This window comes from Mesoplodon bidens, assembly GCF_964165515.1.
Source record: "Mesoplodon bidens genome assembly, chromosome: 4".
Classification (NCBI taxonomy): Eukaryota; Metazoa; Chordata; class Mammalia; order Artiodactyla; family Ziphiidae; genus Mesoplodon; species Mesoplodon bidens.
In genome coordinates this window covers 30572576-30598280 of record NC_138160.1, presented here as the reverse complement: position 1 = coordinate 30598280, position 25705 = coordinate 30572576, and the positions used below count along the sequence as shown (strand labels likewise).

The 25705-nt window shown below is 36.5% G+C and overlaps 1 protein-coding gene across 2 annotated transcripts in view; it reads left to right on the top strand.

The window, feature by feature from the left end:
• The window catches only part of NADK2 (NAD kinase 2, mitochondrial), a 46259-nt gene extending 26803 nt beyond the window's left edge, over nucleotides 1-19456 (top strand). The window contains exons 7-13 of one of the 2 annotated variants that reach the window (XM_081231027.1): nucleotides 2571-2649; nucleotides 5615-5680; nucleotides 7038-7133; nucleotides 12203-12258; nucleotides 12389-12442; nucleotides 14812-14935; nucleotides 17142-19456. In XM_081231027.1, coding sequence (XP_081087153.1) covers nucleotides 2571-2649; nucleotides 5615-5680; nucleotides 7038-7133; nucleotides 12203-12258; nucleotides 12389-12442; nucleotides 14812-14935; nucleotides 17142-17280 — 614 coding nt within the window. In that variant the 3' untranslated portion in view covers nucleotides 17281-19456. The remainder of the gene's footprint in view (nucleotides 1-2570; nucleotides 2650-5614; nucleotides 5681-7037; nucleotides 7134-12202; nucleotides 12259-12388; nucleotides 12443-14811; nucleotides 14936-17141) is intronic. The other variant, XM_081231026.1, reaches the window with a different exon arrangement.
• Nucleotides 19457-25705: the final 6249 nt, after the last annotated feature.

Below are 25705 nucleotides of genomic sequence, written 5' to 3'. Positions count from 1 at the left end.
ATCTTCTAAGGCCTCTGAGTCTTCTGTTGGGTCCTCTGTAGCTTGTGGGGAGAAGAAGACAGTGAGAGCATGGAGGATCCTTAGGGAAGTTTTAGGAGCCAGGCCTTTTCACTACTTTTGCTCATATTCTATTGGCCATTACTAGTCCCATGGGTATACCCAATGCAAGTAGACCTGGAAGCATAGTCTAACAGCCTGACAGCGTGAGGGAATTGCACAGGGTTGCAGTCTCTGTCACTAGTATAACAATTCTATACTTAAAAATACAAATTAATAATTAATTTTGTAATGCATTCTCTTGGATAGAAAATTGTTAATTGGTATTGAGTCCATCTTATCATGTCCTGTTGAAGCAAGTTGTAAATGAACAGTTCATGATTAGATAATGTTTGGTAGTCAATTAGCATGAAAGAAAATATAAGCAGAATTAAGATGATTAATGAGACTCGAAGCAATTTTACGTTTTCCCTTCCTTCTTTGATAAAAGATTTCAAGTGAAATTCAGCAAGCACACATAATAAAAGTGCAATACAGAAAGGAAAATTAGGATGAGGAAAAATGGGTATAGAGGTTAAAAAGTCAAGACCATATAAAATAAAAATATATGCTTACAGTTTGATGGTGAGATTTCAGATTTATTAGTAATATTTAGTGAGTACTTACTGTTAGTTGCGCATTTGCAGAAAATCTGTGGGGAGATGTAAAACATTCCATTAGTGCTTTACCCTGTGCAAAGAAAAATAATTTAAACAATAAATTTTAACTTTTTACATTGGTAAGACTTGTCAGATGTGAAAATGTGAATATATCTAGTACCAAATTAAGAGTTTTCTAGAGTTAGGTTTTGCAGTCTGAAGTACAATCAAATTTGATTAAACACAGCAAATTTTCTATATACCTTTTTTTGTCACGTTCTTTTTACTATATTAATGATATTTAGCTAATAATGTTAACCCATTACATAATTTAGTCAAATAAGTTTTCAAAGGTTCCTTGGTATTGTAACAACAGCATATAATCGAAAGAATAGTTGGGCCACTTTAGGCAGTTATAATCCAAAAGATATGAGATACATGTAGTTAACATTCAATAAACATAAATAGGCTACAAGTCAGAGGAGAATAATAGATTGGTGGTTGTGTTGGTGACAGTGGTGGAAAGTTTTATTAGTGTATTAATTGTCTAATGTGTATTAGATATCTATACACATTACCCTGAAACATAGAATCTTAAAACGTAACAAATTACCCCAGAATTGAGCATCTTAAGACAAAATATTTATGATTTCACAGAGATTGTGAAGGTCAAGGATCCAAGAGTGGCTTAGCTTGTTAGTTTGAGTTTAGGGTCTCTCAGGAGGTGACAGTCAAGCTGTTGGCCGGGACAGCAGTATCTGAAGACAAGACTGTACTGGAAGATACGAGTCACAACTCATCACATGGCTGTTAGCTTCAGTTCCTCACTATGTTGGCTTCTCCATTGGACTGCTTATGAAATATCTTCCCCCAGAGCAAGTGATCTGAGAGAGAGAGTGACCAAGGTAGAAGCCGGGGTGTCTTTTTTAATCAAATCTCAGAAGTGACGTACCGTCCCTTCTGCCATACGTTGGTCACATAGACTAATCCTGGTGTGATGTGAGAGGGAGAGTTGTACAAGAATGTGTATACCAGGAGGCAGGAATCACTGGGGACCATCTTAGAGGCTAGCTGCTGCCACAGCTGAGGTGAACTTATAAGCTTTGACTAAGGAAAAAAATGTGGAGGAGACAGAAAAGGGAACTTGTTCCATAGTGCTTGCCCACCAGGAGATACTTGGGTGCAATGAATCTGCTATTGGTGACATTGAGAGGAAGGGCCTGGCATTTCCATTTGGAGACAGGTAAAAGATAAAAAGTAAGAGAGACCATTTGAAGGTGACAATCACAAGTTTGATCCAGAAAGCAGTGGGAATTCCTTGGAGGATTTTCCATGATGGAGTGATGTTTAAGTAATCATCAAGGAAGATTACTTAAGCTGTGCATACAACCTTATAGAGTAAAAAATAGATGACATTTTTTTAGGAGTCATAAAAAGAGATGTGGCTCTGTTCCTCCCGTGCTGCCATTGCTAAAAATCACTCTTGAGGTTTTCTATTTGAAAAAATAATCTGATTTTTAACGTAATTGATTTGGTTTCCTATATGAGCCATTCATGTAATTTGCTGCTTAAATCCAGAATGGCTGTCCTTTGGAAGTACTTGATCATTTCTACTTCTGAAGCTTCCAGAGTAAAACTAAGTCAAGTGTGACCACATGAATCTTATGCTATGGATAAATATATTTTATCACTCTTGAAAAATTGTTTCAAGAAGACCTAAGGTTTATTTTGGAGAGACAGGGGCTTCGTTGCTTCATAATGTTTAGATGATTTTGTGGGTCTGTATTATGAATACTTTAAATATGATTTAATTTATATGTTAATAATGTTAAGGTATAGACACTAGTAAGACAAATATGAATATATTAATATTTTATAAAATTTATATGATAAAATTTAAGAAGCTGTCTTGGATATTTTTTTCATTACCTTCAGGGTTTGAGGCTTCTGGACCCCAGCTTTTGCCAGTGAGAGCACTAAATGAAGTCTTCATTGGGGAGAGTCTATCATCCAGGTACTTTTAAACCTGTGATCTTGAGTTTGAAATTTTAATATTTTAGTAATTTTTAAGCTATTTATTTCTACAACCTAAGATTTGTGAATGATTTAATACTGTATAAGAAGAGACATGAATTATTTAATGAAATATTTCCAAACCTTTGTACATGTTAATACATGTTAAGAGGAAAGAAGGTGTTATTACCAAAAACGTTTGTGAAACCCTAGGTTAAACAAAGTTATTCAGATTTCTTTACTGCAGTATTTCGCAGAGCCTTTAATCTATCATAAAGGTGCTTTATAAATGTTTAAGAGAATGATATATAGGCATATATTTGCAATTGATAAAAAACATTGATCTTATAGACAGTCCATATTAAAATTGCCCTACTGACTGTCTTAATGTTTTTTAATGCTGATTTATTTGTTTGCTTGTTTTGGTCCAGGATGCAGGTAAGGAGAACGCATTTGGCTATCATGGCCCTTTAGATTTAATCAAGAACAGTTATTAGCCCCACCCCTGTTTTGTCATCTATGATTTTAACATATTTGAATGGTCTAAGCCAATTGGTTTGCAGAATATTCCTTTTTTTAGATTTGTAGGTTTTTGTTTTCTTCTCTGCATAAGATTCAGAGTGAGCATTTTTGGCAGGTATACAACATAGATAATATTGATCCTTCTTAGTGCAACATCATAAAGCAGGTGTGTTGACAGCTTAAGATTTGTAACCATTATTACCAAAAATTAAGGTTAGTGAAGTTCTTTACTAGGAATATAAAAATATAGTATTTTATTACTGATAAAATCTATTTTGTGAGTGTTGAATATAATTTAGGCTTAAATTGTCAGTAGAAATTTTTTGCAAAAATTTTTTTGTGTGACACCAGTTACCAGTTATAAAGTGACTGCCATAATATAAAGTTAATTTAACTCTTGGTAGTATGTTAGAACTTTCCTTCTCATTTTTGTTGATGTAAGTGAATTAGGGGTGGAAGATAGAGATGAATCTATATCCTACTTTCCTGCTTCCAGAACCATGTGACCCTTTGAGGGTCACATAATTGATTCCCTAGTTTACCGAGAGTTTCATATATTCTGAAGTTCTCTTTATTATAAGTCATATCCTTTTATAGGAAGTTTAATTATGATGAGAAAAATTTGTCTTAAAAAAGCCACATTTTAGCCAATAACTTAACTGAGGTAGGTAGTACTGAAGAGAACAAAGCCTTGATTCAACAGAATGATTTGAATGATCTTTTTGAGTTGTAATTATTTTGCTTAATATAATTTTAAATTTATGCAATAAAATACATTGTGCACCCACTAGGGATATAAAGATGAATAAGGTAAAGATAGTGGTATCTCACATAAAGGTAGTAAAATACATAATTTAAAAATTATTAAAAGTAAAATGTATTCTTCAAAGAAATCAAATAAAAATATATTACTTAAAGAACTTTAAAATATGGTAAAATGTAAAGATGTATTTACTATAGGAAGACTTATGCAGCAACGGAAAAACTTTGTATAGCATATCAAGTTTGAAACAACATGGAAATGAGTAATGGATACATTTGTGTCATAAGAGAGAAGGAAGAGAATGTAACTCTAATTAGTGATATAATCTAGTCATTATTGCTAAAGAGGCAGAAGAGAACAACAACTTCAAAATGAGATTGGAGGAGGTCTGCATTAAAATAAATAGATGACAAAGGTAAAGATGTTTTGTGAGTTTATGCTTAATTCTAGGGAAGCCATTTAATGGCTTACATTATTCTGTTTGTATATTTTAAAGGTCATAACTTCTGAGAGCTTCTACTAGTGTTGCTTTATGATTTGTACTTACTAAAAAATAACTTACAAAAGGAGGAAAATTGGAGTCAATTGATAGATTTTTTTTGAAATTCAGTGAAGTCCCATTAGGAGGTTTTGACTGAATGCTTTTATTTTTTGTGGTGGTTGTGATTTGGTTGGTTTACCCCTGATGTCTGATGCTTGTTCCTTTTGTCATCTTAGATGCCTCACCTGATATCTTTACTAAGATAAGGGCAGCAATGTGTTGGCTTCTGATGCTACTGAAAAAGATTTAACTACTGGAAATGTTAGAACTTATTTTTAAAGATTCTATGACATAGAGCCTTAGGCAGAAAGGAAATGAACACTTATTGGATGCCTGCTATGTGTCAGGCACTGTGCATGTTGTGTAAGTTGTCACATGTATGCTCATAGCAACTCTGTGAGAAAAGTAGTTGTATTGATCAGTGAAAAATTGAGATTTGGAGAATTCAAATAACTTGCCCAAGGTCATATATTTAGTTAATTAGCATCAGAACCATCATGTAAACCCAGAATTTCTGATTCCAGATCCTGTATTGAGTTGTCATGAAAACTTGTGAAGTATTGCCAGTTTTTTGGACTGCCCCTGGCTGTACACGCCTTCCAACTGGCAGTGCTATCTCAAGGTCATCTTGTATTATTTCTTATATAGCATCTTGTTTACTGCTTAAAGCAGAAAACAGCACTCTAAATAGTTGGTAATTATTATTTACTTTAAAATTTCTGACCTACCTACTAGAATATAAACGTCAAGAAGATTGTGTCTATTATGTTTGCCATTAAATCCCCAGTACCAGCATAGTGCTTATTAAAACATATTAGGCACTTAATAATGTTTATGGAATGAATAAATATTGAGTCCTGCCAAATCTTATCATTATCTCCATTTTATAGGGCAGTCTGTGGCTCAGAGAAGTGAAGTAAATTGCCCCAAATCACACAATTAATAAATAATAGCCAGGGTAAGCCTGTGCTCTTCTTCAGTGTATACAATGGAATTGTGGTCTTCCTGAAAACTGAAGTGCTTTGCTTGGAAAATATGAAGTGCAGCAATATTATTCCTGCCTCATTTATAATGTTCTTAGACTTAAGAACATTTTAAAAGCCCAATTTTTTTTCTTTTCTCCTATTTGTTCTAACCTAGAATGTCTTATTCTTGGGCTGTAGCAGTGGACAATTTAAGAAGAAGTATACCCACTCTAAAGGGACTGTGAGTTTTATTGCTGCCTTAAAAAAAATAATCTCCCTGAAGCCAAAATTCTATCAGTTGACTAATCTTGATAAACCTGCATGTGGGAATGACACTAAATTTGTTCATTGTTTTGGGCTCAACGTCTCTCACCTGACTATACTTTCCTTTCTCTTCACCTCTGCTTCTCTTCTATCCCCACTTGCCTATAATCTCTGGTTCTATGTGATTCTGGCATAATAGCAGCCATTCCTATGGATTCAGATGGCTTGTCTGTGTATAATAGGCTCCTAATGTACCTAAGATACCTAATTTTCTAGGAAGATATAACAAAGCTATGAAATAGATTAAATGTGAATATTAGGCTTGCTATCTTTTATTTTTGTAGAGAATGCTGACTTTAGAGAAAAAATAACATGGAGTTATATCATGTAAAACGTTCACAAACCAAGAGCTTGGCGGAGAAAATGAAAGGGTTAGAATAAGAGATAAATTATCCATTGAATGTTAGTATTTGCAGGCATGTCTAATAATTGTCATTATTTTGAAAAGCTGTATTTTGTTAAGGGTTTATTTTAACTTTTTTATTTGCTGGAGAAAAGTAACCCATTGTTGACCAGTGACATCATTATTTTAAGATATAGTTCACAAAATTGGCTTTTACGTGTTTCAAAAGCTCTTTGAATAGTTGCACATCATTTATACATTAATGCAGTTAAAGAATAGTGTCATTATTGCTGGTGGCAGAAGACTCAGTTGATTACGTATTTATTAAATACTCTAAGAAATATAAATCTTTTAAAAAATTACAGTTCTTGTTCCCTAGTTTCGTCCAGTGATCCAGGACTGGTTGAGATTTTTCTTTAGAACTTCATTATCTCTGCTAGCTTACTATCAATTCAAAAGGCACATTAGTATGTAACTTAAGAAACAAGAGTTTAGCAGAAACTATTGGTAACTTGAAGGATTAGATGCAGACTTAGATGTATCAAGGACTAGCTACCAAGAATGAAACTCTCCTAGGAATGGTATTTTCTTTTTGAATTCTGAAATAAGGTTCTGTATGTTTCCATAAAAGCAGTAGCAGCAATGCTAGGTAAAAATTTACAAGAAACTCCTGTTTGAAATGTTAAAGTATTGATAGAAGTATTGATAGGCGCGTATAGATCAGAGAGGGGTGCAGACATGCAGATATTAAAAAAATTTTTTTCATTTAATTAGTATTGAAATTAACATCATGATGTGTGTGCCGACTAAGTCAGGTATGTCTGAGTCAAGCTGGCCTACTTAGATTTCATCAGCGCTGAAAGACTATGTTTATCTTATTTACCATGAGACATAAGTTCAGCCAATCCACTTTTATATTCTCAATTCACAGGGCTTCCTACTATGAGATTTCAGTTGATGATGGTCCATGGGAAAAACAGAAGAGTTCAGGGCTCAATTTGTGTACTGGAACAGGATCAAAGGCCTGGTGAGTAACTTGGGATGTTGCTTATCAACTTTTGTGAAATACTTTAAGTAATGTAATTTAGTTGCTATCTCATATCGGTGTATCTAAGCCCTCTAATACGCAAGAGGTAGCTAGCCTGGTGTTATTATATCGGTTGGCTCAGTTTATGCTACACTCATTGATTGGGTCCAGGAGTCCGGCTTTGACTTCTTAGATTATAGCGCAGCCTGGATCTGGTCATTCTTTAGCTTCCCATACTAGGTTTGTAAAGAGAAAAAAGAAAATGAGAAATGTTTTTAGGGACTATATATTTTAAAAAATGAATATTTTAAGTAATAGTAAAGAAATGAAAACAAAGTACAGTACCAAAAACTATGCTGGAGGTTTCTGCATTCAAGGCCTAACTGGAGAAAACCAGGGACATCCTGCAACTTGTTTACCCTGTGACCCCTCTCTGGGAAGTCTCTTCTACTTCTTAGTACACACGTGCGCATGCCTCCCAGACCTTTATCTGTAGCTGTCTTCTCTCTTGAGTATAAACTCATGTTGTAAACTTACCTACTACATAGGATTTTAATAGCATTTCAAATTCAATACATTTAAAACTGAATTTATTGTCTTCAGTTGTTCTCCCCGTGTTCCCTGTCCTGCTTAATAGTATCACCCTTAACCTCGACTTCATATTCTCAGGAAAACACATTATTCCTTTAAACCTTGCTCTTATCTTTGAGTCTGCCTTTTCTCCCCTATGCATTTACCAGTCTCTAACTCCTGTCAGATATGATTCAGAAGCTCTAGCCCCCTTTTTCAGTTTCTATTGCTATTTCTCTGGTATAGGGCCCCATCTTTTCAGGGACTGTTCTTTGTGTCTCATCCTTTATTCTTCAGGCTGTCATTCGTACTACTACCACAGAGTAATATTTCTAAAATGTAGGTATATCTCCCTATTTCCTCCTGTGCTTTAAAGCTTTCATTGACTCCTATGTTCACATTGCTCAGACTGTCATATAAGGCCCTTTAAGTGTGACCTCCTCGCCAGCCTACTCCTGCCTGACCCTAACACATCACGCTGGAGACACTGCAAGCTACTTGCCATTCTTAGCACAAGCCATGTTCTCTCTGGGCTTTTTGTTTTTGCTCAATGCAGCTTCTCCCTGCATTGAATGCCTGAACACTCTCCCCTTTCCATCCACTGGCTGAAAATTCCAATCTTCAAATGTCATTTTCTGTAGGAAACCTTTACTTAAGACCTAGTTCCTTTCATAAGCCTAATTAATTGATCCCTTTTTTTGCCCTTACCCAGCACTTCTTCCTCATCGCACTGTTATAGCACTTAGCACATTATTAGTTTCTGATAAGCTCATACCCAGTTTGAGCAACTTGAGGCACATGGGATGGTGACTAGTGGTTTTTTTTTTTCCTGCTTAATTTTTTATGTGCATAGCACAGTACTTTATAAAAGTCACTTAAATACTTTTTGAATAAATGACTACATGCTCACAAATACAGCTAAAGCAGTGCTTATCAAACTGACTTTAAGTTTGGATGCTTTAAAATTGAGTTTTATTTCCCCTACCACACACTTTATAGTTGAGTCCTGTGTTGTTGTCGCATTTAACTAAGTATGGCTGAGACTAGAATTTCAGTCTTCTCTGTGTTGCTGATTAAAGTCTGCTTTGCCTCCCGTGCTCTAGTATAGAACCAACTCTCTCTGTCTCTCTAACTATATCCTGTCCCTGCCACCTTGATTAACTCAGTCCCTTTTCTTCTCTACTCAGCCCTATGTAGCTTACTTGCTTCTAGCATGTTCTACTGTCCTCCCTGTCATAACTGATAACATTTCTTTTGTTACGATTGCAATTTCCCATGTATCTTTTGATCCTTTTTCTCTTCAGAAAGTAGGGGGAGAAAAGAGAAGCCTAGGGGCCAGAGGGACTGAGGGAAAGTTATATGTTCTATATGTTAATAATTTCAACTTATGCAGTACCATCTTTGAGCACTTTCCTTGTCCCAAGTAAGTATATTGTCTTATCTAAATTCTCAAAAATACTCTGGAATGAAGTGATTTTATTTTCATTAATAGAGTTTAAAAAGTCTCAGAAGTTGGCTGACTTGCCCAAAGCCCTGTGGCTATTAAATGGTGGAGGCAGGATTTAAATTCTGGACTTAACTATAAGCTGTAGACCTCATGAGCCACAGAAGGAGGAAAAGTATGGACGGTCCCCTGTGGGAGGTTGTGAGACATGCTTAGAAGTGTTGCCCATGATAGCCACTCTCGTTCCTTTAGCTAGAGCTTAGTTACATGCTATGTGGCAAGAGGGGGTGGGAAATATAGCCTAATCATGTGTCTGGGGTCGGGGGGGAAGAGAGTTCAGGGATTAGCTGTCCCATCTTTGCATTTCCAAAAATTCTTGCACAAGACATAGGATGTAATGGTTATGTTGCATAGCAAGTGTTTCTGCATTGTTGCATCCTCATCTCGGTCCTCTTCCCAGTGTGGAATGTGATCTGTAGCACACACTAGGAGAAGTACCACAGAGCGGGATTATTTATGTTTCCATGAGTTCTTAAGACTGTTGCCAGTCCTCCTCCTCCATACATTCTGCACTAGCAGACTTAATTAAGGGTGAGGAGGTGTTCTTAAGAGAAAGTTTTACTAGCTGATGAAGATATGAGACTCTTTGTCTTTCAATTTTGCTGCCTTTAGTAGAAGTTAAGTCCAGTTTCAAATCAGAACTCTTAGAATGGTGAAGGTTGTAGATCTAAGGAAAAAGTTGTGTGCTAGCAAACACCTGCTTTGGCATATAGTTTGTCTTTGATATAGAATGTAAACCACTCCTAAAGGTAGAGTGAATTGGCTGAGATTTAGATTACAACCACAGGAAATTAGTTTTAATTTAACTCCAATTCAGAGAACTTAGTTTGTGTTGATTTGTGGTATCTCTAATAAGTCATAGTTCTAGGAATGTTAGAGCATGTCTTATAAGACTTCTGTTCTCTTAAACTAAGTCTTAACTACAATAAGGAGATATAAGTCATTAATATCTTTTGCCCTAAACATATTTTAATTCAGTGGCACCCTAATAAAGACCTTATTTTTATGTAACTTTTAATTTAAAGTATAATTCCAAAACAGTATCTTTCAGTAATGCGTATATTCAGAGGAATTAGAGTATGACTCATACATATTCCTTGCATTTGACATTTTCATTCAGTGTTGAGTTGTTGCTGTGAGCCAGGTAGTGCCCTAAGTGCCTTATGTCTTGTAGTGTGTGACAGTAATGCAAATGAGATAGGTTTTGTGAACCTCATACTAAACAATAAGAAAGTCAGAACACTCAAAGTATTTTGCTTTATACCACATAGTAAGTATGAGCAAAGGTACAGAGGCGAGAATGAGCCTGGGGTGTTTGGAATGTGAAATTGGAGGACAGATAATGGAGAAAAATAGGAAAGGCAAGGGCCAGATTTTAGATTTTTTTAGCATAGGGGTATGGTCTGTGAATGACCCCAATTTTTTAATGTAAAAGTTTGTGTATCTGCATTTTTCTTAAGAGAATGTCCAAAATGTTTTCACATTTCTCAAAATGTGGAAGCTATTGGATTAGAGGGGTATATGGAGTATCTCTTATTCCTCCTCCTCAAAAATGTTAAGAGCCACTGAATTAGGTCTGGAGTTGTGTGACTATGAAACGTTGTGCCTGTTCGTGTGGATTATCTACTGAGAAGAGTGAGAAGAGTTAGAGGCAGGAGAATTCCAAATTACCTGGAAGAGTTTTTTTTTCTAAAAACCTTTCCTTAACCATCTTTTTAGACCCCAGCACAGAGCTTCTTTTAAAATTTATTCAGGGACTTCCCTGGTGGCGCTGTGGTTAAGAATCCGCCTGCCAGTGCAGGGGACACAGGTTCGAGCCTTAGTCCGGGAAGATCCCACGTGACGCAGAACAACTAAGCCTGTGCGCCACAACTACTGAGCCTGTGTGCCACAACTACTGAAGCCCGTGCATGTAGAGCCTGTGCTTCTCAACAAAGACAAGCCACCCCAATGAGAAGCCTGCGCACCGCAGTGAAGAGTAGCCCAGCTCGCCGCAACTAGAGAAAGCCCACGCGCAGCAACGAAGACCCAACGCAGCCAAAAATTAATTAATTAATAATTAATTTAAAAAAGTTATTCATGTTTGTGTTAACGTTTGTTCTTAAGTGGTTAAGCAAGGCATCTTGCTAGTAAAAGATTTCTCATCTTCAGAAACTATTTTATAATTTGAAGAAATACACATTTTAAAATATGTTAAATAACGCAGAGTATACAACAAAAAGTCTCTTTCATTTCATATCTCTAGTACTAATCTCCAGATATAACCACTCTGTATATGCGTGTATTTTTTTAATATAAGTAAAACAGGTAAGTTTTATATATATATGCACACATACATACAATATAATGCTTTTGGTTTTTTAACTTAACATATTGTTATCTTTCCATTATCAGTACATATAGTTGTATTTTAGCCTTTTTAATATCTACGTAGTATTCTACTGAGTGGCTATAATATATTTACCCAGCTTCCTATGGTTTTGCTATTATGTGCTTCCCAGTTGTTTTGCTATTATAAACAATGCTTCAGTAAATATCCTTGTATTTGTCTTTGTGTATTATATGTACAAATATATTTTAGGATAAACTACTAGGTTGAAGAATATGTTCATTTTAAATCTTAATAGAGCAGAATTGCCCTCCAATTGCAATTTCTATAATTCCATTAGTATATGAGAATACTTCTTTTCCTATACCCATGTCAATACATTGTCAGTTTTTAATCTTTAAAATCTGAGAAAAATCTTGTTTTAATTTGTATTTCCTCAAGTATGAGTAAGATTGAACATTTTTTTCATATAGACCCATGAACTATTTGCCCATATACTTTGCCCACTTTTTAAAACTGTATAAGGTGGCTGTTGCCTTTTGGTCATTTTTTTTTTCCTGATAATTTCTAAGAGTTCTCTGTACATTAAGTCGATTATTCCTTTTTCATTTTTCATATGTTTTTAGAACTAAAATAAGAAAAGATGTATATGGTGTTTGTTTCTAGGTCATTCAATATTAACAGGGTTGCACCTCAGGCTGTGGAAGATGTTCTAAATATTGGTGAGTACCAAATAGCTCTTATATGTTACTATTATAATATGCTGAATATATTTTATTGTATGTTAGCTGTATTGTACATTATAAAATATTTTATTTAATCAAGGTATTTCCCCTTTTCCTTTTTCAATAGCAAAACGACAAGGAAATTTAAGTCTTCCATTGAACAGAGAATTTGTAGAGAAAGGTCAGTGACCAATGATCATAACTACTAACACTTTCACTTAAGTTCTGTACATATTTTGAGGATGTTATTGTGAAGTGTACTTGTCTAATTAAGCAAAGCGTAGTACTTTTTTGACTCAAACATGCTCTTAATATAATACCCCTTAAAATATATTTTAAACAATAAAAAGTTTAAAGCTGGAATTTTATATTATGATTTTTGTCAACCATGGAAATATAACCTCTGTGTCAAAACAGTGTGACTGCAAACATGTCCTGGGGGATAGGAAAGTGTAGAAAAATACACATCTGGAAATTAGGAAGTGCACACCTAAACTCAGTGTGCCATTAATATCCTCTAAATGAGAAGGAATTCACTGAACTCTGATTGCTTACCTTCACATTCACTACAATGTTCTCTTTAACCTTCTCCTGTAGATCCCTGCCCAGTTATTTCAGGGTTCCTTTAAGAGAACCAGCACAGTTGGAGAAAGGATACTGATGAGCGAATTTGAAGACTAGGTTCCAATCCCAGACCAGCCAGTCACTCACTGTGAAACGATGGGCAAGACTGTTTCTTTGCTCTTCTGCTTCCTCAACTGTGGAATGAGAGAGTGGACGTAGATGGCTGGGGCATAGGAATTTTTCAAATTTATGTGTTAAATTTTATTTGTTTTAAATATTTAAATTCATAAACTGAAAACCACATTCATTTGATTTGCATATGAAATTTTAATACACTAAAATCTGCTCATCTGCTAGGATCATTTTCAAAAGTATGGACCTCAAACTAAAGTTAAATCGTGCTGTCTCTGTTTAATTGAAGAGTATCCTAAGATTTCAAGGGAAATTATTTTTAAAAAAACAACAAAAAATCCAAACTTGTTTATAGTTGCATCTGTTTACCTATGCTGCAGCTGTCATCCATAAACATTTGAGTTTGAGAGATTTCAGAACAGACATGTTCTTACTGGTCGCTTTTAAAATGACTTAGCAGGGCTTCCCTGGTGGCGCAGTGGTTGAGAGTCCGCCTGCCGATGCAGGGGACACGGGTTCGTGCCCCGGTCCAGGAAGATCCCACATGCCGTGGAGCGGCTGGGCCCGTGAGCCATGGCCACTGAGCCTGCGCGTCCGGAGCCTGTGCTCCGCAACGGGAGGGGCCGCAACAGTGAGAGGCCCGTGTACCGCAAAAAAAAAAAAAGATTTAGGAATACATGATAGAGTATATTAACAGTGTGAGTTCATTTTATTTATATATTTTGGATTCTCGTAAGACTTTCTTTGTTGGGGAGATAGTTTGTCTTTAAAATATAGTTTGTAAACAGGACTAAATCTCTGCGGTTACTTTCAGCTCTCTAAAATGGACTGTTTTCTCCCTCTCTCAATTTGAGACCTAAAAGATAATTTTAATCATGGCTTTGAGCTAGAATTAGTGTTAAATCTGCATCAAAGAAAGGAAAGTTAGACATTTATAGTAACTGATTCTTCATTATATAATTAAACTTAAAGCATAATGTGTATAAAACAACTGAAATTTATATCAGGTATACAAATTAATTTAAGGATATATATAAAATACAGTGATTGATTTTTCTTTTAATAAACATACTGCTTTACTGAATGAATATTATTCCTTTGAAGATTTGACTATCTTCAGAAGCAATAGTGAATGCCAGTGGTGCAGTCACTGTTATAGCCACTTCATTTAATTCAAATGAAATTTTGGTATATAAGGTAGATTATCTAATAGTCTTGCAGTGTCTTTTAATGTGGTGCTCAACTAAATGTTCTTTCAAGCCCAGTTTCTTTGTACAGTTGTTTTTAACCAGTTTGTGCTCTGCATGCCAACTCTTGTGTGCCTCTTGGTTAGAGAGAAAGCAGATCTGGAAGACTTCTAGAAATATCTTGAGTAATAGCAGTTTCATTAGAGAAAGGATATTGCCTGCCATTGTTTGAGACTGAATTTTATATCAAGACTATTAACTTACACTTATGAACTCTTTGGCGTGGTATTTTGTAAAGGAACTTATTAGCAAGAGATTATGGCAACTTAAGGTCCATTTTCGAGTGCCTCAAACTAGTTTCTCTTTTTTTTGTTTGATTACTAGCTTTATAGATACCCCCCGACCCCAGCCAAATGTACCTATTTCTGCTATATTGTGGGTGATGTAGGCTTCTGTGGGCTAATCTTGGAACATACTCCTCATTTATAAGTGTTTTTTTGTTGGTTTTTTTTTTAATGGAATGTGTTGTGAGTTCCAAGAAACTTGCTGCCAGCCAGACCTTTGGAATAGAACTGTGCTTGGGATGGCATCCATTTTCATTTTGCACTTCTCAGAAGTGACTGTCTTTCATCGAATGTGCTAATATTTGTTTTTTTTTCCTTTATAGTAACAAATGAATATAATGAATCGCTGCTCTACAGTCCAGAAGAACCAAAAATACTTTTCAGTATTCGAGAACCAATAGCAAACAGAGTTTTTTCAAGCAGTCGTCAGCGTTGTTTCACCTCAAAGTAAGCTTCCAAAGTTGTCTTGTGGCTGTTTTCCTCCCTTGTATTTATAAAGCACAGTGGGCTTTAAAAGTGTTCAATTTCATTATATTCACTCCTTCAAACTTAATCTAGCAGGGAAAGTAGAACCTGTAGAACTAAAGAGGTGTCATGCTAACCTGGCTAAAGTAATATTTTGTCTAAAACTTAGGGTTCCATTTTAGAGAAACTAAAAATTAAGTTAATAGAAAGGAGAACAAAGTTATTTATTGGGTGATGTGGGCTTGTTTGTTTGTTTACTCTAGTAAGACACAGTAAGATCAAATTATCACTTCAAAAGAAACTGACTGGAAAGCAACTTTTTTTTTCATATGCTGTGGCATAAAAGCAGGACATGCATTTGTACAAAGTCTAACCTGTACAGCAGTATAACTCTAGAGTAGGATTCATTGCTTCCAGCTTTCCCCTAAAAGTGAATCCCCCCCCCACATCTATTAAATTTGCCTTGGATTTTTTTTTTTGAGGGGAAGAGGATATACAGAAATGTTTGTAATTTCTTATGTTGTAAAGGTTGCCCAATTTTCCAAACTAACAAGAAACCCTGCTATAATTCTGAAAAACTGTCATCTATCTCATGGCAAGCAAAGAACAGTTTAATTACAAATTGCTGCTTACAGTGTGCATATAGTTTTTTGAAAATACACAACTGAATTTTTCCAGGAAAGACACAAAAAAGGAAACTCGTCATACTTAAAAATCACTTTATCATTTGAGAGTTAATTTTGATTAATCAACGAATCTATACTCAGTTTGGGTGAAACTATAAAGATTCATTTAAATGTTTGCTCTTATAAGTAGGAGAATAGCTTTATGACTTTGGTGGTTGGAAAATATTTCTTAGCAACAAGATTGATAAATTGAACTACATTAGAGTTAAGAACTTTTGTTAATCAAGACACCATTAAGAAAATAAAAAGGCAAGCCACAGAGTGAGATAGTCTAGCAATGGACTCATATCCAGAATATATTTTAAAAATTCCTACAAGTCAATAAGAAAAAGACAGGCAACCCAGTAGAAAAATGGCCAAAAGTCATGGACAGGCATTTCACAAAAGAGAATATCCAAATGGCTGATAAGGATATGGAAAAATATCCTTGACCTTATTATTCATCTGAGAAATATAACTTAAAACTACATAATATGATACCACACACACCAGAATAGCTAAAATACCAGTTGTTGATAAGGTGGAGCAAGTGGGACTTTTATATACTACCATTAGGAATAGTTTGGGAACTTGTTTGGCAGTTACCTACCAAAGCTGAATATAGCGCATGCAGTGACCCAGTAATTCTGCTCCAAGATACATATCCAGCAGAAATGTATACGCTGACCAGAAATGTGTGCACCAAAAGACATGCTCAAGAATATTCACAGTAGCACTATTCCCAATAGGTAAAAACCCAAATGTCCATGAATGGTAGAAGAGATACTTAAATTTGGGTATTTTTGTACAATGCAAGTGTTTTCAGACAGCAATGAAAATGAACACATGGCTGCTACAGGTAATAACATGGATGATTTCACAAACATGCTATTGAGCAAAAGAAACCAGACACAGGCATACCTATTGTGTTCTTCCATTTATATAAAGTTCAATAATAGACAAAACTATTACTACTATGGTGATTGAAATTAGGATAGTGGATATGCTTGGGAAGGAGGGGCTGGGGGTAGAGACTGGGAGATGGGAGTAAGAGCAGTGAGGGAGCTTCTGGGGAGCTGGGTAACATTCAGTTCCTAATTTGGGTGTTGATTATGCAAGTGTGTTCATTGAGCTGTACCCTAATAATTTGTGCCTTTTCTGTATGTTGTACGTAAATAAAAATTTTACATGAAAATAGTTACATTCTTGCTCACTCCTTAAAATACTTGTAATGGTAATAACTCAACATTCAAAAGCCTATGAATTCCATCAGAACTTGTTCACTGATAAATGTTTGGGTGAATGGAGCTCTCCTGAACATTTAAGTTTTGAGATTTTTTTGATAATGTACCCATGTATTCACATAGTGACTAATTCTCTTATACCAAAGAGCAACTTGATTTTTAAAATCAAGGCCAAATGATCTATCTGCCAATTTAGATGAAAATGAAGTGTTTTAAAGAAACTGTAATTTAGGATTAAGAAAAGTGTTAATATTTAATGAGATGTTTCTTTCTGCTTAGGGTTTGTGTTCGTTCTCGTTGTTGGGATGCCTGCATGGTTGTAGATGGAGGAACTTCCTTTGAGTTTAATGACGGAGCGATTGCTTCAATGTTGATCAATAAAGAAGATGAGCTTCGAACTGTCCTTCTAGAACAGTGAAGGATTTCCTCAGATGACAATTTTGATTACTGGAAAAAATAGTTTTACTGTGGAAACAGACTGCCAGTCATAAGGCTACATTTTTTGGTTATTGTTGAGACTGGTTGGCCTTGGGCTCAAAGGTGATCAAGAAAGTGAGATTTGTATTATTCTTCTGTTGGATTCTGATGGAAAAGATATTCACTGTGTAAGAAAATGGATGGACTAAATTGATTAGAATTCATACCAGTGAAATTTCTATATTGCTTACAGTTGGTTTCCAAGAGTGCTGATATCTTTAAATTTAGGGAGGTAGGCGCCAATAAAAGATTAAATGTTTAAGATTTGAAATTTAACTGTACAAGCTGTTTTTCCTTCCTTTTCCTCCTAACTTTGTGGAATTGGTGAGACCAAACACATCTCATTTGATTAGTATTTTTCTGTAGTACCTAAAATTCAAGATTTTTTAAGATTTGATGATGCAGAATTTTGATAAATCCTGACATTGACCTAATTGAAGTAGGTAAATGTGTTTTTTATATGCTGAGTTTTCTAATTTCAGAACACAATGATGTTGTTATGACTATTGATTTAAAAAATTCAAACAATCATTTTTGAAATTATTTATAGATGTTTTCATTTAATTGACTGTCAGGTTAATTTTGACAATGCTGGGTGAAATATATCTGGACAAAATCATGACACCATTTCAAATGTATTAATTATCCAATAACTATTTTAGATCTTAGGTAATTTTTTTTAAATGATTTGAGTGTCTAATAAAGTTCTTCCTTATTTACAACTATCTAACATGGATTCAGAGACTAAAAGGATGAACTAATTAGACATATTCTATTAGGAGTTTGGTAAAACCTTTAAAAAATATTTTCATCTAGTGTAGGAGTATTGTCAGAAAGAAAATGGATTATTTAATAAATATGCAAAACACTTTAGTTTTGGAATTGCCTTACTTATTATCATGGTAGTTTTCACCTAACTCATATTCCAAGTTTTACACATTAGCTTTGGAGGGTAAAATGTTATGGCTTTTCTTTTTTTCCCGTTATGACAGTTTCTTTACCTAATTCCTGATCTACTTATAAGTAATCCTAGAATTATCACAGAAAGTACCTCTTGCTGCATCATGAGACAATTGGTATTCTCATTCCAGTTATTCAAAGTTGTATTTTTTTTCACTTGCTGTTAAAAGCCTTTCTTCAATCACTGAAATATTTATTGAATACCCACTCAGTGCCATGTACTGTGTCAGGTGCTAGATATACATTGGTAAAGTAAACAGACTCTATCGTATAGAACTTGAGTCTAGTGAGCTCAGAAGTAAATTCTGTGAAAGCTAGGATGTATTATAATCAAATCGAGTGCTCTTAGTTCTGGCAACATTTATCAGGTTCTTGTCAAAATTTTTATATAAATGTTACTATACAAAGATAATCTAGGTTTTGTTGTATATCCAGAACAAGAATCTGTTTTTTTTCCCCTTAGTTAAGAGTATCTGCATAGACACTAATAGCAAGGAGTTTACATGATGCATACAATAAAAATTGGTGTTTTCCCAGAGATGGATCTAATTTCTTGTTTGATTTAAAAATGATATACTTAAGATGCCACTTTAGAAAGAAGTGAAATTCCACACTATAGAAACTCCCTAACAGGTTTAAAATACCTTTTTGACAAAAATGCCAACTCCATCTTTAATATCAAGGAAATCTGATTGTCTAAAATGGTACCAGAGATCTGTTTAATATGTAACATATTAATAGGTAACCTGCTATGTAAAATTGTTCATAAGCCATATTTTAAAGGTTTTAAAAATACATAATGTGCTCCATTTGTGGTATAACTTCTAACATTTCTGCTCTGTGGTGGGGATTTATTTGTAAGAGATGATGAGAGGCAAAGGATGTTTGAATAGCAAAAATGTTTTTATGAATGAGTTAACCTTTTCATGGCAACTACATGTGAATAAAATTAAACCATTGTTATCTTTTCTTTTTTTTTTAATTTATTTATTTATTTTTTTAATTAGTTTCTGCTTTATAACAAAGTGAATCAGTCATACATATACATCTGTTCCCACATCCCTTCCCTCATGCATCTCCCTCCCTCCCACCCTCCCCATCCCACCCCTCCAGGCGGTCACAAAGCACCGAGCTGATCTCCCTGTGCTCTGCGGCTGCTTCCCACTATCTATCTACCTTACGTTTGGTAGTGTATATATGTCCATGCCTCTCTTTCACTTTGTCACAGCTTACCCTTCCCCCTCCCCATATCCTCAAGTCCATTCTCAAGTAGGTCTGTGTCTTTATTCCCGTTTTGCCCCTAGGTTCTTCATGACATTTTTTTTTTAATTCCATATATATGTGTTAGCATACGGTATTTGTCTTTCTCTTTCTGACTAACTTCACTCTGTATGACACACTCTAGGTCTATCCACCTCATTACAAATAGCTCAGTTTCGTTTCTTTTTATGGCTGAGTAATATTCCATTGTATATATGTGCCACATCTTCTTTATCCATTCATCCGATGATGGACACTTAGGTTGTTTCCATCTCCGGGCTATTGTAAATAGGGCTGCTATGAACATTTTGGTACATGTCTCTTTTTGAATTATGGTTTTCTCAGGGTATATGCCTAGTAGTGGGATTGCTGGGTCATATGGTAGTTCTATTTGTAGTTTTTTAAGGAACCTCCATACTGTTCTCCATAGCGGCTGTACCAATTCACATTCCCACCAGCAGTGCAAGAGTGTTCCCTTTTTTCCACACCCTCTCCAGCATTTATTGTTTCTAGATTTTTTGATGATGGCCATTCTGACTGGTGTGAGATGATATCTCATTGTAGTTTTGATTTGCATTTCTCTAATGAGTAAAGATGTTGAGCATCCTTTCATGTGTTTGTTGGCAGTCTGTATATCTTCTGTGGAGAAATGTCTATTTAGGTCTTCTGCCCATTTTTGGTTTGGGTTGTTTGTTTTTTTGTTATTGAGCTGCATGAGCTGCTTATAAATTTTGGAGATTAATCCTTTGTCAGTTGCTTCATTTGCAAATATTTTCTCCCATTCTGAGGGTTGTCTTTTGGTCTTGTTTATGGTTTCCTTTGCTGTGCAAAAGCTTTTAAGTCTCATTAGGTCCCATGTGTTTATTTTTGTCTTTATTTCCATTTCTCTAGGAGGTGGGTCCAAAAGTATCTTGCTGTGATTTATGTCATAGAGTGTTCTGCCTATGTTTTCCTCTAAGAGTTTGATAGTGTCTGGCCTTACATTTAGGTCTTTAATCCATTTTGAGCTTATTTTTGTGTATGGTGTTAGGGAGTGATCTAATCTCATACTTTTACATGTCCCTATCCAATTTTCCCAGCACCACTTATTGAAGAGACTGTCCTTTCTCCACTGTACATTCCTGCCTCCTTTATCAAACATAAGGTGACCATATGTCCGTGGGTTTAACTCTGGGCTTTCTATCCTGTTCCATTGATCTATCTTTCTGTTTTTGTGCCAGTACCATACTGTCTTGATTACTGTAGCTTTGTAGTATAGTCTGAAGTCAGGGAGCCTGATTCCTCCAGCTCCATTTTTCGTTCTCAAGATTGCTTTGGCTATTCGGGGTCTTTTCTGTTTCCATACAAATTGTGAAATTTTTTGTTCTAGTTCTGTGAAAAATGCCAGTGGTAGTTTGATAGGGATTGCATTGAATCTGTAGATTGCTTTGGGTAGTAGAGTCATTTTCACAATGTTGATTCTTCCAATCCAAGAACATGGTACATCTCTCCATCTATTTGTATCATCTTTTATTTCTTTCATCAGTGTCTTATAATTTTCTGCATACAGGTCTTTTGTCTCCTTAGGTAGGTTTATTCCTAGATATTTTATTCTTTTTGTTGCAATGGTAAATGGGAGTGTTTCCTTGAATTCACTTTCAGATTTTTCATCATTAGTATATAGGAATGCCAGAGATTTCTGTGCATTAATTTTGTATCCTGCTACTTTACCAAATTCATTGATTAGCTCTAGTAGTTTTCTGGTAGCATCTTTAGGATTCTCTATGTATAGTATCATGTCATCTGCAAACAGTGACAGCTTTACTTCTTCTTTTCCAATTTGGATTCCTTTTATTTCCTTTTCTTCTCTGATTGCTGTGGCTAAAACTTCCAAAACTAGGTTGAATAAGAGTGGTGAGAGTGGGCAACCTTGTCTTGTTCCTGATCTTAGTGGAAATGGTTTCAGTTTTTCACCATTGAGGACGATGCTGGCTGTGGGTTTGTCATATATGGCCTTTATTATGTTGAGGAAAGTTCCCTCTATGCCTACTTTCTGCAGGGTTTTTATCATAAATGGGTGTTGAATTTTGTCGAAAGCTTTCTCTGCATCTATTGAGATGATCATATGGTTTTTCTCCTTCAATTTGTTAATATGGTGTATCACGTTGATTGATTTGCGTATATTGAAGAATTCTTGCATTCCTGGAATAAACCCCACTTGATCATGGTGTATGATCCTTTTAATGTGCTGTTGGATTCTGTTTGCTAGTATTTTGTTGAGGATTTTTGCATCTATGTTCATCAGTGATATTGGCCTGTAGTTTTCTTTCTTTGTGACATCCTTGTCTGGTTTTGGTATCAAGGTGATGGTGGACTCGTAGAATGAGTTTGGGAGTGTTACTCCCTCTGCTATATTTTGGAAGAGTTTCAGAAGGATAGGTGTTAGCTCTTCTCTAAATGCTTGATAGAATTCGCCTGTGAAGCCATCTGGTCCTGGGCTTTTGTTTGTTGGAAGATTTTTTATCACAGTTTCAATTTCAGTGCTTGTGATTGGTCTGTTCATATTTTCTATTTCTTCCTGGTTCAGTCTCAGCAGGTTGTGCATTTCTAAGAATTTGTCCATTTCTTCCAGGTTGTCCATTTTATTGGCATAGAGTTGCTTATAGTAATCTCTCATGATCTTTTGTATTTCTGCAGTGTCAGTTGTTACTTCTCCTTTTTCATTTCTAATTCTATTGATTTGAGTCTTCTCCCTTTTTTTCTTGATGAGTCTGGCTAATGGTTTATCAATTTTGTTTATCTTCTCAAAGAACCAGCTTTTAGTTTTATTGATCTTTGCTATCGTTTCCTTCATTTCTTTTTCATTTATTTCTGATCTGATTTTTATGATTTCTTTCCTTCTGCTAACTTTGGGATGTTTTTGTTCTTCTTTCTCTAATTGCTTTAGGTGCAAAGTTAGGTTGTTTATTCGAGATGTTTCCTGTTTCTTAAGGTGGGATTGTATTGCTATAAACTTCCCTCTTAGAACTGCTTTTGCTGCATCCCATAGGTTTTGGGTCGTCGTGTCTCCATTGTCATTTGTTTCTAGGTATTTTTTAATTTCCTCTTTGATTTCTTCAGTGATCACTTCGTTATTAAGTAGTGTATTGTTTAGCCTCCATGTGTTTGTATTTTTTACAGCTCTTTTCCTGTAATTGATATCTAGTCTCATAGCATTGTGGTCGGAAAAGATACTTGATACAATTTCAATTTTCTTAAATTTACCAAGGCTTGATTTGTGACCCAAGATAGGATCTATCCTGGAGAATGTTCCATGAGCACTTGAGAAAAATGTGTATTCTGTTGTTTTTGGATGGAATGTCCTATAAATATCAATTAAGTCCATCTTGTTTAATGTATCATTTAAAGCTTGTGTTTCCTTATTGATTTTCATTTTGGATGATCTGTCCATTGGTGAAAGTGGGGTGTTAAAGTCCCCTACTATGATTGTGTTACTGTCGATTTCCCCTTTTATGGCTGTTAGTATTTGCCTTATGTATTGAGGTGCTCCTATGTTGGGTGCATAAATATTTACAATTGTTATACCTTCTTCTTGGATAGATCCCTTGATCATTAGGTAGTGTCCTTCTTTGTCTCTTCTAGTAGTCTTTATTTTAAAGTCTATTTTGTCTGATATGAGAATTGCTACTCCAGCTTTCTTTTGATTTCCATTTGCATGGAATATCTTTTTCCATCCCCTTACTTTCAGTCTGTATGTGTCTCTAGGTCTGAAGTGGGTCTCTTGTAGACAGCATATATATGGGTCTTGTTTTTGTATCCATTCAGCCAATCTGTGTCTTTTGGTGGGAGCATTTAGTCCATTTACATTTAAGGTAATTATCGATATGTATGTTCCTATTCCCATTTTCTTAATTGTTTTGGGTTCGTTATTGTAGGTCTTTTCCTTCTGTTGTGTTTTTTGCCTAGAGAAGTTCCTTTAGCATTTGTTGTAAAGCTGGTTTGGTGGTGCTGAACTCTCTCAGCTTTTGCTTGTCTGTAAACGTTTTAATTTCTCCATCAAATCTGAATGAGATCCTTGCTGGGTAGAGTAATCTTGGTTGCAGGTTTTTCTCCTTCATCACTTTAATTATGTCCTGCCACTCCCTTCTGGCTTGTAGAGTTTCTGCTGAGAGATCAGCTGTTATCCTGATGGGGATTCCCTTGTGTGTTATTTGTTGTTTTTGCCTTGCTGCTTTTAATATGATTTCTTTGTGTTTAATTTTTGACAGTTTGATTAATATGTGTCTTGGCGTATTTCTCCTTGGATTTATTCTGTATGGGACTCTCTGTGCCTCCTGGACTTGATTAACTATTTCCTTTCCCATATTAGGGAAGTTTTCAACTATAATCTCTTCAAATATTTTCTCAGTCCCTTTCTTTTTCTCTTCTTCTTCTGGAACCCCTATAATTCGAATGTTGGTGCGTTTAATGTTGTCCCAGAGGTCTCTGAGACTGTCCTCTGTTCTTTTCATTCTTTTTTCTTTATTTTGCTCTGCAGCAGTTATTTCCACTATTTTATCTTCCACCTCACTTATCCGTTCTTCTGCCTCAGTTATTCTGCTATTGATCCCATCTAGAGTATTTTTTATTTCATGTATTGTGTTTTTAATCGATGCTTGATTCATCTTTAGTTCTTCTAGGTCCTTGTTAACTGTTTCTTGCATTTTGTCTATTCTATTTCCAAGATTTTGGATCTGGGAAATAGAATCTTGGATCATCTTTACCATCATTATTCTGAATTCTTTTTCAGGTAGACTGCCTATTACCTCTTCATTTGTTAGATCTGGTGGGTTTTTATCTTGCTCCTTCTCCTGCTGTGTGTTTTTCTGTCTTCTCATTTTGCTTATGTTACTGTGTTTGGGGTCTCCTTTTTTCAGGCTGCCGGTTCGTAGTTCCCGTTGTTTTTGGTGTCTGTCCCCAGTGGCTAAGGTTGGTTTAGTGGGTTGTGTAGGCTTCCTGGTGGAGGGGACTAGTGCCTGTGTTCTGGTGGATGCGGCTGGATCTTGTCTTTCTGGTGGGCAGGTCCACGTCTGGTGGTGTGTTTTGGGGTGTCTGCGGACTTTTTATGATTTTAGGCCACCTCTCTGCTAATGGGTGGCGTTGTGTTCCTGTCTTGCTAGTTGTTTGGCATAGGGTGTCCAGCACTGTAGCTTGCTTGTCGTTGAGTGAAGCTGGGTGCTGGTGTTGAGATGGAGATCTCTGGAAGATTTTTGCCGTTTGATATTATGTGGAGCTGGGAGGTCTCTTGTGGACCAGTGTCCCGAAGTTGGCTCTCCCACCTCAGAGGCACAGCACTGACTCCGGGCTCCTCAATTTGGGATGATGTGTTGTCTATTTATGTATTCCACAGATGCAGGGTACATCAAGTTGATTGTGGAGCTTTAATCCGCTGCTTCTGAGGCTGCTGGGAGAGGTTTCCCTTTCTCTTCTTTGTTCTCACAGCTCCTGGGTCTCAGCTTTGGATTTGGCCCCGCCTCTGCGTGTAGGTCGCCGGAGGGCGTCTGTTCTTCGCTCAGACAGGACAGGGTTAAAGGAGCAGCCGCTTCGGGGACTCTGGCTCACTCAGGCCGGGCGGGAGGGAGGGGCACGGAGTGCGGGGCGAGCCTGCAGCGGCAGAGGTCGGCGTGACGTTGCACCAGCCCGAGGCGCGCCGTGCGTTCTCCCAGGGAAGCCGCCCCTGGATCCCGGGACCCCGGCAGTGGCGGGCTGCACAGGCTCCCGGAAGGGCGGTGTGGGCAGTGACCTGCGCTCGCACACAGGCTTCTTGGCGGCGGCGGCAGCAGCCCCAGCATCCCACGCCCGTCACTGGGCTCCGCGCTTTCAGTCGCGACTCGCGCCCGTCTGTGGAGCCCCTTTAAGCAGCGCTCTTAATCCCCTCTCCTCGCGCACCAGGAAACCAAGAGGGAAGAAAAAGTCTCTTGCCTCTTCGGCAGCTCCAGAGTTTTCCCGGACTCCCTCCGGGCTAGCTGTGGCACATTAGCCCCCTTCACGCTGAGTTCTCGCCGCCAGCCCCAGTCCTCTCTCTGCGCTCTGACCGAAGCCCGAGCCTCAGCTTCCAGCGCTGCGCGCCCTGGCGGGCGAGCAGACAAGCCTCTCCGGCTGGTGAGTGCCGCTCGGCACCGATCCTC